The sequence below is a fragment of the Lissotriton helveticus genome, chromosome 7, assembly GCF_964261635.1.
Source record: "Lissotriton helveticus chromosome 7, aLisHel1.1, whole genome shotgun sequence".
Classification (NCBI taxonomy): Eukaryota; Metazoa; Chordata; class Amphibia; order Caudata; family Salamandridae; genus Lissotriton; species Lissotriton helveticus.
The window spans coordinates 1,523,567,645-1,523,581,759 of NC_136068.1; the positions used below are offsets into that span (position 1 = coordinate 1,523,567,645).

Sequence of the window (14,115 nt, forward strand, 5' to 3'; positions counted from 1 at the left end):
CCTGTGCCTCATGGCAACAGTCCAGCCCGAAATGCCAAGCCATGCCTTCCCTGGACCGGAAACAAGCTTCCGAGGACAGGTTTCTGGCATTTCAGTCGTCTTCAGCCCGGCTTACTTGCATCCAGTGGCAAAGTGAGCAAGGGACTCACGTCTGAGCATACCCTGCCAACTTATGGCGAAGAAAGTGGTACAAAAGGGGGTGGTGATGGACGGAGCATCTGAACCAATCAAACACTCACACCCAGTCAACAGATCTGGGTTTAATCCATCACCGTTCTTTAGCCCACCCTGCTACCCCAATTCAGACATGGCCATACGCAAATCAGTCTGACCCTGTGCCTCATGGGAACAGTCCAGCCCGAACTGCCAAGCCATGCCTTCCCTGGACCGGAAACAAGCTTCCAAGGACCGGTTTCTGGCATTTCAGCCGTCTTCACCACCCCCTTTTGTACCACCTAGCCAAAAGGCAGCACCAAGCTCTACATGTTCCAAGGCAAAATATACAGTCAACGAGCAATAGGTGTTTGGAGTCTGGGAGCACAAGTGTACTGTTACTATATTATGACGGCTGGCGGATTCTTTATAGTCCTCCCCAATCAGATCCTTCTTGATGTTTTGATAGTTTTGGGTTGAAACTACATATCACAGCCTTCTCCTCCGCTTCTAACAAGGATGATTGCGTTATATTTGGCCCACAGCATGGCCCTGTCACAAACTTCCACTAACTCTGGAGTCAGACCGGATGTGTATTTTTCAAGACAAATACGGGGCAAACATCCTCGGAAGGACATGTCTTTTCACAAGGCATTGAAATTAAGAATTGTCTAGATGGAACATGAGAAAGAGAATTCAGAAGAACGGGGAGCCCCCTAATTTGGATATCAATTAATCTGGTATCATTTTGTAGTGCTCTAACCATGTAAAAAGATGCTAGAGCTGCACAATTCTTCAGATGACTCACTTGATTTGTTTCACCAGGAACCCTAGATAGTTCTTGCAAGTTTTAAAAAGGTCTCTATTATTTACGTCCAAACTGGAAAGGAAACTATTAAAGTCAATTGTGTGGTTCTCTCGTCTAGAGCAAAAATTGGTACTGACGTTTGTCAGGGCCATCGAATCATACTGAATACTATTGCAAGCCACTTTAATTTAATATTTACTAATACTGTTATTTAATCTTAACGCAATACATGATTTGTTTTTCTTGTCAAATTACTGAGCACAGCATTTCTCCAATTCTACTTGTCCCCTTCTCTGGCGGGGTGTCTTCACACACCAGTGTTGTGTATTTTATTCCAAATAAATATATAAATATGTTATAGGTGACTATAACATGATCTGATAATGTTGTTCTGACAATGTTCAAGTTGGACCGCATGAGGTTACTTTTGTATCATTTAGACTTCATCCCAAACTGACAGCTTCCCACTCTACTGAGAGTCAGGGGAAGGCTGGGATTACATAGGCTGTGTCTCAGCTGGCTCCACCAGTGTAAACTCTTCACAACCCATCTGCAAAAGGGAAGGCAGGTCACAGAGACATTCGCCCGCCCTACTTAGAGACGAGAGACTGTCGCTCATCTTCTTTACAAGGACCGCTATGCCTTGATAAGTGAAAAAGCACAGCGGCCCCCAACGTGCAGGGAAAAAACTCCTTGTCTCTAGGGTCATTGTTGGTTTGTTTTGCTAAACAGCTGCATTGAACATGACACCTGATGGACAAAGCTTCAATACCTTCAATGGAGCCGCCACAGGAACAGTCTGCTGAAATCAGAGGTCCCTGCCAGCTAGGTTTCCTGTTTTCTGTCTGCCATCTTTGTGTGCAGATTGTGTGCAAAACGCTGGCATTATTAATTGACAATAATATCTACTAGTACTGAAATCCAACGATCCTCGCAATTTGCCATTAATCGTGACAACAATATCAGGAGTCCTGGGAAAATCGGAGGTTACTGGGCTCAGTTCATGTGAATGCTAGCAAGGGGCTACTATTGGACCCAAACCCGATCACCAAGCACACCCCATTAGCTTTCTGGGTAGCAAAGTCAGCAGTCCAAGGCTTACTAAGGGAGGAGGCATGGGTTCGAAACTCAGCATTCAATGTACATAAAGACGCAGCCAGTAACTCATGGTCCCGCCAGCACTTGAGGAAAAGAAAAGAAAAGTACTTTAATACCACACACAATATACAAATACTCTACATAAAATGCAGATGGCTCTGGTCCGTGGTACTTATGGGAACCAATCTGAGCATTATCTTTTACGGCAATTTGCATGGGCATTTGGCCCTATGTGGGAAATCTCTATGAGGATTACTGGGGTTGAATCTTGTTGCATCACGCTCCCTTATTACAATCTTGGTACCCCCCATATAGGTGCACTGTTCTCATATATCTTGGCTGCAATACCGCTGTACCTTTCTGTCTTTTAGTTGTGAGTAAGTAAAGTATGTTCAGGCAGTGCAGCACGTGTAGCTCACTACTGCCAGCTTTGGAAAGGAAGATCCACTCCGGATCTCCGACTGACCCCTGCCCTCACCACGTCTTCAACAAGGCCGACGCTGTCATCGCACCCCACCTGCGGGACATCATCAACACCTCCTTCGACACCGCCACCTTCCCTGAGAGCTGGAAGCACGCCGAACTCAGCGCTCTTCTCAAGAAACCCACAGCAGACCCCACCGACCTCAAGAACTACCGTCCCATCTCGCTCCTCCCGTTCCCGGCCAAAGTCATCGAGAAGACCGTCAACAAACAGCTGGCCGCCTTCCTCGAGACGAATGGATCCCTCGACCCCTCACAGTCGGGCTTCCGAGCGAACCACAGCACCGAGACCGCCCTCATCGCTGCCACCGACGACATTCGAACTCTGATGGACAACGGAGAAACAGCGGCCCTCATCCTCCTGGACCTCTCCGCGGCCTTCGACACTGTCTGCCACCGCACCCTAGTACAGCGCCTCGGCAACATCGGAATCCAGGACAAGGCACTGGAATGGATCACCTCTTTCCTCGACGGAAGAACACAGAGAGTCCGCCTACCACCGTACAAGTCAGAGGCCACCAAAGTCATCTGCGGCGTCCCTCAAGGATCCTCACTGAGCCCCACCCTCTTCAACGTCTACATGAGCCCCCTCGCGGCCATCGCACGCCAGCACAACCTGAACATCATCTCCTACGCCGACGACACCCAGCTGATCCTCTCCCTGACCAACGACCCCGCCACCGCCAGAGCCAACCTGCACGAAGGGATGAGAGATGTAGCCGAATGGATGACGACCAGCCGCCTGAAACTGAACTCGGACAAGACGGAGGTCCTCATCCTGGGCTCCTCGCCCTCCGCCTGGGACGACTCCTGGTGGCCCCCCGCCCTGGGCACCGCACCCAAACCGACAGACCATGCACGCAACCTGGGCTTCATCCTGGACTCCTCCCTCTCCATGACCAGACAAGTAAACGCCGTCTCCTCGTCCTGCTTCAACATCCTGCGCATGCTACGTAAGATCTTCCGGTGGATCCCCACCGAGACGAGGCAGACGGTCACCCAGGCCCTCGTCACCAGCCGACTGGACTACGGCAACGCCCTCTACGCCGGAACCACCGCCAAGCTCCAGAAGAGACTGCAGCGGATCCAGAACGCCTCGGCCAGACTCATCCTCGACATTCCCCGACGCAGCCACATCTCCGGACACCTGAGAGATCTACACTGGCTCCCGATCAACAAGAGAATCACCTTCCGTCTCCTCACCCACGCGCACAAAGCCCTACACGACCAAGGCCCCAGCTACCTCAACAACCGGATCAACTTCTACACTCCCAAGCGCCTCCTCAGATCAACCAACCACGCCCTCGCCGCCGTACCCCGCATCCGAAGAGCGACAACAGGAGGAAGGTCCTTCTCCTACCTGGCCGCCAAAACCTGGAACTCACTCCCGACCGACCTGCGCCTGACCCAAGACCACCTCTCCTTCAGGAAGAAGCTCAAGACCTGGCTGTTCGAGCAGTAACGGCACCCCCCTCCCACCCAGCGCCTTGAGACCCTACGGGTGAGTAGTGCGCTATATAAATGACTTGATTGATTGATTGATTGATTGAAGAAAATCTTTTTTCAAACCTTGCTCCCGTGTGAACTAGCTTGCCATCACATCTGTGACCTCAGCAGGGCCATTTACATAAGGACTCCAAACTTCTTTTTCCAAATTTCATTATTTTACCTAGCATCTCATTCCTGGTCTTCTTGAACAGGTACAAATGCTATTTGCGGCTGTTTTTGATTCTGAGCTGCGTGAATTTCTTAGTAACTCATGTTTTCCCTCGCCAGTTCTTCCAGGTACTAACTAGAGACACCTGCATTTGGACAGCAGGTCTAAACGAAGGAAAACATGGTTTCCCAAGGAGTAAAACTGATACCATGCCATATCCTCATTCCAAACAACAGAACTTAGAATAAAGTGGCAAAACAGGCCTGGGGAAGACAACGGGTTTGGTATCAGAATTTTCTCTGGCAGTTTTACCTCAGGTATTCCAACACATCCCAAAATGAGACTTTTCTTTCTAGGCATTGTCGCAGTCCTTCATCTAACTTGTTCATCTCCTTGCATAAGAGGAACCTAACTGCCCACCAGTGTAAGTTCTGGTTTGAGAAAGGCCCAGATGCAAAGGAGGACTCGCCCAGAAATAATATTGCCTTTTAAAAGAGACAGGGTTACTGCAATCATGGTACAGAAAAAGCCGCATCCTGCTTCATACTACAATTCTGCCATAAAAGTTCTCGGGGCACACCTTTAAGATGATGAAATTGTATTCAAATTTTAGCAACGTTTTTGTGGACACTATTAGTCTCATGAGGAGGAGTTTCACACCCTTTCTGTCCACCCAAGGAAAGCAGTGATACAGCTTATAAAGAGCAAAAGGATCATGGATCACCTGTCTTTAAATAGTAATGTGATAACAACAAAGTCAGATGTAAAATACATAAGCCGACAGCAGTAGATTGGGTGACTGCTGTCCAACTACGTGCACTGTACTGCGGGTCTAAGGAAAATATCAGAAAGCCGGGAGGGATTTGCACGGTGATGGACATGACCTGCCCAATGCAGGTGCTTCACTGAGCCTATGAAGACCATGTTATCCCCCTTTCCCTATGGTGAGCAAATAAAGGAAGAGCAATCCTCTTCAAACAATGTACCCCCTCGTAGGGCTTCTTTTTCTCCTTGATCTGAGATCATTGGTCCCAATGTATGACAAGACAGCTTGCAAAAAGTGGAGCACTAACGTTTTGTGACCAGTCTCTCATGTATTTTGTGTTGAGACCTATGTACTAATTAGATAACAGGTTAGGTGCAAACAAGGGATTTAATTCAAACTGAGATGTTACTAGTTTATCAAATGTTAAGGATGTCTAGACATGACATCATAAATTAACTATTAAAAGTATTTGACTGTTTTGATCATGAAATACATTCAAACAAACGGGTGTAAATCTTCTTTTTAGGTTTATATCCAAACAGAAAAAAGTACAGGGTTCACGTGAATATTCTCACAACATTAATGACAAGTATTGTAATTATTTCCAATAATAATTAACTAGTCATCAATGTATGGGAACCCATTGCCTAAATTATAAACAATAGAGTCTGTCCTAAGCATAGGAACAAAAATGTGTAAATTAAATTTAAATATCCCTAAAAGGAAAATTAGATTAGACGTCGACGTTTCGGTCTCTGTAGTGATGAATCTGTGTGATCATCTTCAAGACAGTTGGTACAAGTTAAGATTCAAGATCCCTAGCCAGTGAGACACTCTCTGTTCTTGCAAAGTATGAAACTTCTAATATATGTGGACCCGAAAATGTATATGGTATTAGAGTCAAGTTCATTTCAGGGAGAAAAATCCATGACCTTTCTTTAAATTAGAAAACGCTCTTTACGACCTGTGATTGACTAGATGCAGGGAGGGTGGCCCGCAAAGAACAGCAGACCACTGTATTTGCTTTCCCAAATAGTAAAGCAGCCGTTCTTTAACGGAAGGGGAGCTAATTTTAAAGAAAGAAAAAAATGTCCTGTTTGAAAATACATGGAGAAACAGGTAGTGGTGTCCTGGGTCACTGTCTGTTCCCCCTGAGGTCACCCAACACATTCTGATGATAATGGTTGATAATCACAATTGCAAACCATATATACATCCCAATGTGACTCACAGTTAGGAGCTGAAATGCCTTTCATGCGCTCTCCTAAATGTTATTTGGACCGGATTGCAAACCCCATTTTGAGAGTTGCAAAGGTATTTCATAGTTGAATAATTAGTTTATTACATCGACAAAACGCCATTTTGTGCTTGCAAATTCTTTGCTTTTACAAACATGAGTTTGCAATCTTATTATTGTACTGCTTATATGCATGTTTTTCGTGCACGTTTTTTAGTTTTAGTCAACACTGCATAATATCACAGATTCCATATGAAGAGAAATCTGTTGCTAGTCAGAATGTTTTCTGGTACATTCTTTAAAATGTTGTTACATAGTTTGAATTCTTTACATATAAGAACTCTATTGTGATATGCTACTTTAAAGCCAGACTGCTTGCGGAATAAAGGTTTACCCGCTCAACGGGATTGTACCTCTTATGAGAATAAGGCTCTTTAGAAGACAAGATGGTTAACTAAGAACCTGAGAGTACCCCAGCAGCCCCTAGGGTACTAGACAGCTTCTGGGAGAAATTATATCATAACACAAGTAAACTATGCCTCTAACAACACACCAAGTCTCAAACAACATACAAAGTTCTGTAACAACCTTGAGAAAAATGAAGAAAACGGACCACTTGACCAGCATTGCAAAGTCAGCTAGTCAATCGAGGGAGCTCCGCAAGCTAGTTACTGATTTCAGATACTCTGAGGATACCTGCTTGGACACTCCTCACTTCTAATTGCTGCGTCACTTCCTCCCCACACATTTCATCCCTAAAGTATTAGAGTTACTCCATCAGGACCTCAGCATAAACATATCAACTCACTGAAGACGTTCATGGTGGTCTCTTTTACATTTTTCACCATTCTTATAATAAAGAATATTCAGGCCATATAAAGTCATACAGCAATTATGACTCCTCTGCAGCTGTCATAGCCAAGCCAATCCTTAACATCTCAATCATCTAACAACTTCCCGAATAACCTCAAGACTGCCATTATCAAACCACTCCTGAAAAAAAAATGGGACTAGATGCAGCCTACGCAGCTAACCCCAGAACCGTTGACAAGGAATGAGTTTTATAAAAACTGATTTAGAGCATTTTTGTAAGGGCATTCCTCTTGGCTTGATATGAGAATCAAAGAGCAACCACGAACCTAGTCGACCAATATAATACAGTTCATTACCTCATTCTAGTAAACTGGCTGAAGAAGTGGACAGGCGTGTCAGACAGAGCTGTGAAAATGACTGGCTCCTTTCTACTGACAGAAGTCAACACGTCAAAACTGGTGTATTCAAGTCCAACCAGGACTAGGGTTTTTTTTCACTATCCCCACTCCAATGTGTATTTCCAGATGTATACAGATGATACCTAGAGCTCGCTGGTTGAAGGACTCAGGTGATCACTGTACAAGACAAAATGCTTGGAACACATACTTTCATGAAAGAATGAAAGATTCCTCTACCAGAACACTTAGTAAATGAACTGTTGCAACATCATCTACACAGGTCTACAAAGTCACAATTACAACAATCAGAAATAATCCAGAGTCAGACAGCCAGAATGTGCCTGAATCTAAAATAAAAACAAACCTTTCACCTTTGTTCTGATGGTCCTCCAATGGTTTCCAGAACAGTAAAGGATCGTGACACTATGCAATATGGAAAAGGTACTATCTACCTGCAAACTCTGGCCCACATTATCGACCTTCATGGAATCAGAAGTCCAAGAATGCTGCCTGTGTCAGACAAAATGAACCCGGAGGAATTAAACATTGAGGAAGATACCTCAAAGTCCTGGCCCATGACTTTATAACAAACTAGACCTTGCCTTAAATAATCAACTTAATTACCTTAAGTTCACTGAAAATCCAAAATACATATCTATTTATAAATGCCATCTGCATACCGATGACTGTACGGGACCTCCCTACGCCTTTCCAGAGACCGGGCACCACTCACCAATAGGTCCTCTCTAAAACCCAATATTTTTTATATTACTTTCAGGAAGTTTGTCTTAAATTTCCATGTCTGGTCCGGACTGAGTCCTACACAGAGCCCATCGCTCAGCGCCCTGAAGTCGCTGCAAACCAACATGTTTAAGTGCTATACAAAACCTCCTTAAATAAAAAAATGAATACAAAATAATCTTACCTTGTTGTCCGTGCAGTCCTGCAAGAAAATGCATGAAAGGGAAAATCCACTGCGTCTGCCTCTCGCACCTCTCCATGGTTGATCCTATCAAGAAACAGGATATCTGTCATAAACTACAACTTAACCAGTAGACCTGAGAAGAAGCATGTGTCAAGGGGAATGCTTTACACGCATGCATCTATTGTGGCTGTGTATTTGGCCAAATATGGAACCAGACTCAGCAAAATACTGCGTATGCAAAATAAATATAGATAAATACATAAATAAAATAAACATTGGTGTGTGTTGAGTGGTACCTGAGAGGCAAGTCCAGTATTCATCTCTCTACCATTTAGGTTCACCAGTTCTGATTTCATGCATTGCAGCACTGTTCTGGAGGGGATGAATGACATTACAATGCATGCTTTTACCACGCATGCTTTTACATCGCAAGTTTTACAACGCATGCCTTTACAACGCATAGCGCTTTGGGGTACTGTATAGTGAATAGTTTAATTTACTATTCCAACTCCAGTCCCCGTGGATAGTAGGGAAGGTGTTGGATAGTAAATTAAATCTATTCCCTATCTTAGAGCGCCCCCCAGCGCAATGCGTTGTTATGGTTTGCGTTGTAAAAGTTGCGATGTAAAAGCATTGCGTGGTAAAAGTTGTGTTGTAAGTGATGTTTCCCGTCTGGAGGTCCTCAACATTTTGAAAAGGTGCAGCACCAAGACCAGAGTTGGAACAAGGCAGACATGCACACAACCAAAACCTTTTCTGGATTACAGTTTGTAGCTCTACAAGCAACATGTTCAAATGTCACTGAAGCTAAAGAATCAACACAAATGACAATCCCCCTTTAAAGGTCTACTGGCTTTAACATAAGCTGTTCACAAGGTATAAACAGTGCTGGTAATAACTTTTTCTAATGAGCCAACAAATAAAGTTTGTAGGCATGATTGGATCATTAACGAAAGTTATTTCAGACATGATTGGATCATTAACGAAAGTTATTTCAGACACTAAACGGCTGCCATTAGGCATACAGACATAAAATTACAAATATATAATATAATATAAAAAGGTCCATTGGAAAATGGCGAATCCATAATATTTTACCACTGTGTCCTTCCACGAACGCATACTGCCCTGAGGAAGACCTTCCTTTAACTCAACCTACAGGTCCAGAAGGTTGAAACGGGTTGGCACAACAAAAGGGAGGTCAAGAGCTGACACCCATAAGGAATCAGACCTTATAAGGCTCCATAAACCAATGTATAGACAGGGATACTTGGTCCACAAAATAAGTTAGCCGTGTTCTGCCCCCAGTAGGACCTTTTCTCCAACATCGAGAACAACTGAGGATACCAAGAAAATAGGTCCATGAATGTAAACTAAGTTGGATACTTGCACACACCACACATACAATGTATAGTCTATGTTTGTAAATCATAATGTAGTGTTTTGTCATTGTACTTTATTCATTTCCGTCACTTTTGGTCTTGTGATATTTGTATAAGTTTTTAGTCTGCTTGTAAATATCCTTGTCATTTTTGGATATACTTGTAAATATGTCCCTGTTTTTGAAATGTATAAAAAAGAATTAAGACAACGTCTTTAGTTGAATACCTGGCTCGTGTGTAGTAGATTGACAAATAGACAGGTGGTTGGTAAAAAAGAATAGGAAATCTTGGGAAACCTTAGTCTTATTGTGAATGAATTTTGAATCATGTCTGCACATTAATTGTACTTACACAGGGAGAATGTTATAGCTCCTTTTGGACAAAATCACTGTGAATCCATGGTCTATGAGGTACTCTTTTCCAGAAACTTTCAAAATAAACAAGGTATCAAAAACAAGTTGATACTTATTGAAAATCTGTCATGCACACCATTACAAGAGTTAGCGGGAAACCAGTCCCTCCTGAACCCAAGCGCTGCATCTTGAATATCTGGAAGGCTACAGATCTTATTTATTTATTCATTTATTTAGAAGGTTTTATAGAGCGCGAACAAGATCCTTGCGGATATCAGAGCGCTTTACAATGAACGAAGATGATTATACCAAATGAATAGCAAGACACAGTATAGAAAGCAAGCATAGGATAAATAAAATGAAAACACACAGAAGTCGTACAAATGCCAAAGCGTGGGATCATAGTTCCACGAACATAAACAGCGAGTCTCGGATGAAAAGGGGTTTAGGGCCGGGAAGAGTGGTCAAGTAAATTTTGCCATGAGAATCGCCTTTACTTCCTTTTTTGAAAGATACGAAAGAAGAATTCAATCTGGTTTCAGGGGGAAGAGTATTCCAAATCCTAGGCGCCATCCCAGAGAAGGATCGTTTATATTTTTTTTTTTATTGAATCTTTGAGGTTTCAGAAGAAGGTTGTCTGCACCCCTAAAGGACTTTGAGCCGCCAGAGATTGACAATTTCTGTGCAAGATAAATGGGTGCCTTGTGGTGTAAGGCCTTACGCCCACGACAGCAAAGAGCTCTTCACTATCGTCAAGGAGTTCTCCAACCCCAGCACCGGCACCAACGACATCACTCCGTCACAAGACCTCTGCGACTCCCTCGCCTCGTTCTTCCACCGCAAGATCGCCGACATCCACAAGAGCTTCGGCGCCCCACCCACGCACCCACCCGTCGAACCAACGCCCCCCACCGCCACCCTTCGCACCTGGACCACGGTGACCACCGAAGACACAGCCCGCACGATGAACACCATCCACTCCGGATCACCGACCGACCCCTGCCCACACCACGTCTTCAACAAGGCCGACTCCACCATCGGACCCCAACTCCAGAACATCATCAACGCCTCCTTCAACACCGCCACCTTCCCTCAGAGCTGGAAGCACGCCGAGATCAGCGCCCTCCTGAAGAAACCTACAGCGGACCCCACCGATCGCAAAAACTTCCGCCCCATCTCGCTCCTCCCTTTTCCTGCTAAAGTCATCGAGAAGATCGTCAACAGACAGCTGACCTCCTTCCTCGAGACGAACGGATCCCTCGACCCCTCGCCGTCCAGCTTCAGAGCCAACCACAGCACCGAGACCGCCCTCATCGCTGCCACCGACGACATCCGGGCCCTGCTCGACAAGGGGGAAACAGTGGCCCTCATCCTCCTGGACCTCTCCGCTGCGTTCGACACGGTCTGCCACCGCACCCTAGTCCTTTTGTGAGGAACAGTGGTCCTTAGCTTAGAGAATACAAAAGGTCGAATTGCAAACATAGACTTAAATAAGTACTATGGCGTAGTTTTCCAATGCCCAGCCGGACAAGGAACTTCACCCCCACCACTAAGACGCTATCCTCGCTCGGTCCCCCGGGGGCCCCTTGTCTGACCACCAAGTGCGATCCCTCCAGCACCAGCCACACGTCTCTGTTCGCATGCAGATGGACACTCCACTACTTGCGCACCTATTCTCGCAACTCACGGCCCACCAATGCTCTCAAAGTCACTCGAACGATTATTCACCAGGCACCAGGCACTGACGTTACGCCTGCATGAATTTGCACTATTGCTCCAAGAATCACCAGTGCACCGCTAATATGATTGCGGACAAGTTGATGACATGCTTATTTTAAAATGTAATTACTACTGTGTAAAATGTTTTTTTTCTTCTTTTCTTCCCCTGTTTATTCCCACAGGCTACTAATGTTTCAGGCAATAGTTTCTTTACATTTGTCCTGAGGATGATCCCAGTATAAATTAGGAGCTAGGGATCGAAACGTTCGTCGACTGTTTTAATAGTACTGCATGCCTCATTTGCATATAATCATTGCAGTTACTGTTGGTTTGAGCTTGCACAAGATTCGATTGTTAAGCAAGCCGCCATTCGCTCCAACTCTCTTTTGCCTGCTCTTTAACTATCCTTATTTCTTTTCTTGATTGTTTGTTTCTTCAACTTGGTACAGGCTTGTGCCCAGTTTGTTTGATTCTTGTCTTACATATTTTGAAATTCGTCTACAATTTTATAAATAAACAGTTCCTTGTCCGGCTGGGCATTGGAAAACTACGCCATAGTACTTATTTAAGTCTATGTTTGCAATTCGACCTTTTGTATTCTCTAAGCTAAGGACCACTGTTCCTCACAAAATGACTAATCACCCAAGGTCCTTTGCTACCTAATACGGGTTCCCTTGTTTAATATACCACCGCACCCTAGTCCAGCGCCTCAACATCGGTATCCAAGAGAAGGCACTGGAGTGGATCATCTCGTTCCTCGCCGGAAGAACACAAAGAGTCCGCCTCCCCCCGTTTCGCTCCGAGGCCACCGAAGTCATCTGCGGCGTCCCGCAAGGATCTTCACTCAGCCCCACCCTCTTCAACATCTACATGAAACCTCTCGCAGCCATCGCACGCCAGCACAACCTCAACATCATCTCTTACGCCGACGACACCCAGCTGATCCTCTCCCTCACCAGAGACCCCGACACCGCCAGAACCTGCCTACACGAAGGGATGAAAGACGTCGCCGAGTGGATGAAGGACAGCCGCCTGAAACTGAACTCGGACAAGACGGAAGTCCTCATCCTGGGATCTTCGCCCTCCGCCTGGGACGACTCCTGGTGGCCCCCAGCCCTGGGCACCGCACCCAAGCCAACCGACCACGCACGCAACCTGGGCTTCATCCTGGACCCCTCCCTCTCGATGACCAGACAAGTCAACGCCGTCTCCTCATCGTGCTTCAACACCCTGCGTATGCTTCGCAAAATCTTCCGCTGGATCCCGACCGAGACCAGGAAGACTGTCACCCAGGCACTCTTCACCAGCCGACTGGACTACGGAAACGCCCTCTACGCCGGAACCACAGCCAAGCTACAGAAAAGACTCCAGCGCATCCAGAACGCCTCCGCCCGACTCATCCTGGATGTCCCCCGACGCAGCCACATCTCCAGCCACCTGAGGAACCTGCACTGGCTCCCCGTCGACAAGAGGATCACGTTCCGGCTCCTCACCCACGCACACAAGTCTCTCCACGACCTGGGCCCCAAGTACCTCAACGACCGCCCGACCTTCTACACGCCCACCCGCCAGCTACGGTCCACCAGCCTCGCCCTCGCAGCCGTACCACGCATCCGAAGAGCCACCGCCGGAGGAAGATCCTTCTCTTACCTGGCTGCCAAGACTTGGAACTCCCTCCCCATCCACCTTCGGCTGACCCAGGACCATCTCGCCTTCAGGAAACAACTCAAGACCTGGCTGTTCGAGCAGTAGCATACCCCTCCCCCAAGCGCCTTGAGACCCTCCAGGGTGAGTAGTGCGCTATACAAATGGCATGATTGATTGATTGATTGATTATGTGTCCTGCAAGCAATTTTTAGCTGAATTCTTGCTTCGAACGGAAGCCAATTCAGGGACTTTAGGTCAGGGGAGATGTGAGAACTTCTTTTTGAGCCGGTGATGAGTCTTGCTGCAGAGTTTATTAATGCTCTAAGGGGGGCTGTAGTCGTTTATGGGAGGCCGCAAAGAGAGACAATACCATAATCCACACGGGGGACAACTAGCGCTTGTACAGCCTGTTTGAAGTCGTTGGCTGGTAAGAATGGTTTCAACTTCCTTAGATTGTTTAACTGGAAGTTTGCTCCCTTTGTAGCATTGCTGACGTGTTTCTGCATGCTGAGATTGCTGTCCAGAGTTATTCCCAGTGATTTTGCCGAGTCCACAATAGTTGGTTGCACGTTGAGTGCAGTGAGATGTTGGATTAAGTTTTGCATCAAAGGGATTTTAGCAGGGGGGGCTACAAGGAGGAATTCAGTCTTTAGAGCGTTCAGTTTGAGATGATTTT

General features: G+C 45.9%; 1 protein-coding gene across 3 annotated transcripts in view; it reads right to left on the reverse strand.

Moving 5' to 3' along the window:
• LOC144767519 (outer dynein arm-docking complex subunit 1-like) overlaps positions 1 to 14,115 on the reverse strand; it is a 650,935-nt gene that overhangs the window by 514,563 nt on the left and 122,257 nt on the right. For all 3 annotated transcript variants that reach the window (XM_078650940.1, XM_078650939.1, XM_078650938.1), the window contains exon 2: positions 8,339 to 8,422. In XM_078650940.1, coding sequence (XP_078507066.1) covers positions 8,339 to 8,422 — 84 coding nt within the window. The remainder of the gene's footprint in view (positions 1 to 8,338; positions 8,423 to 14,115) is intronic.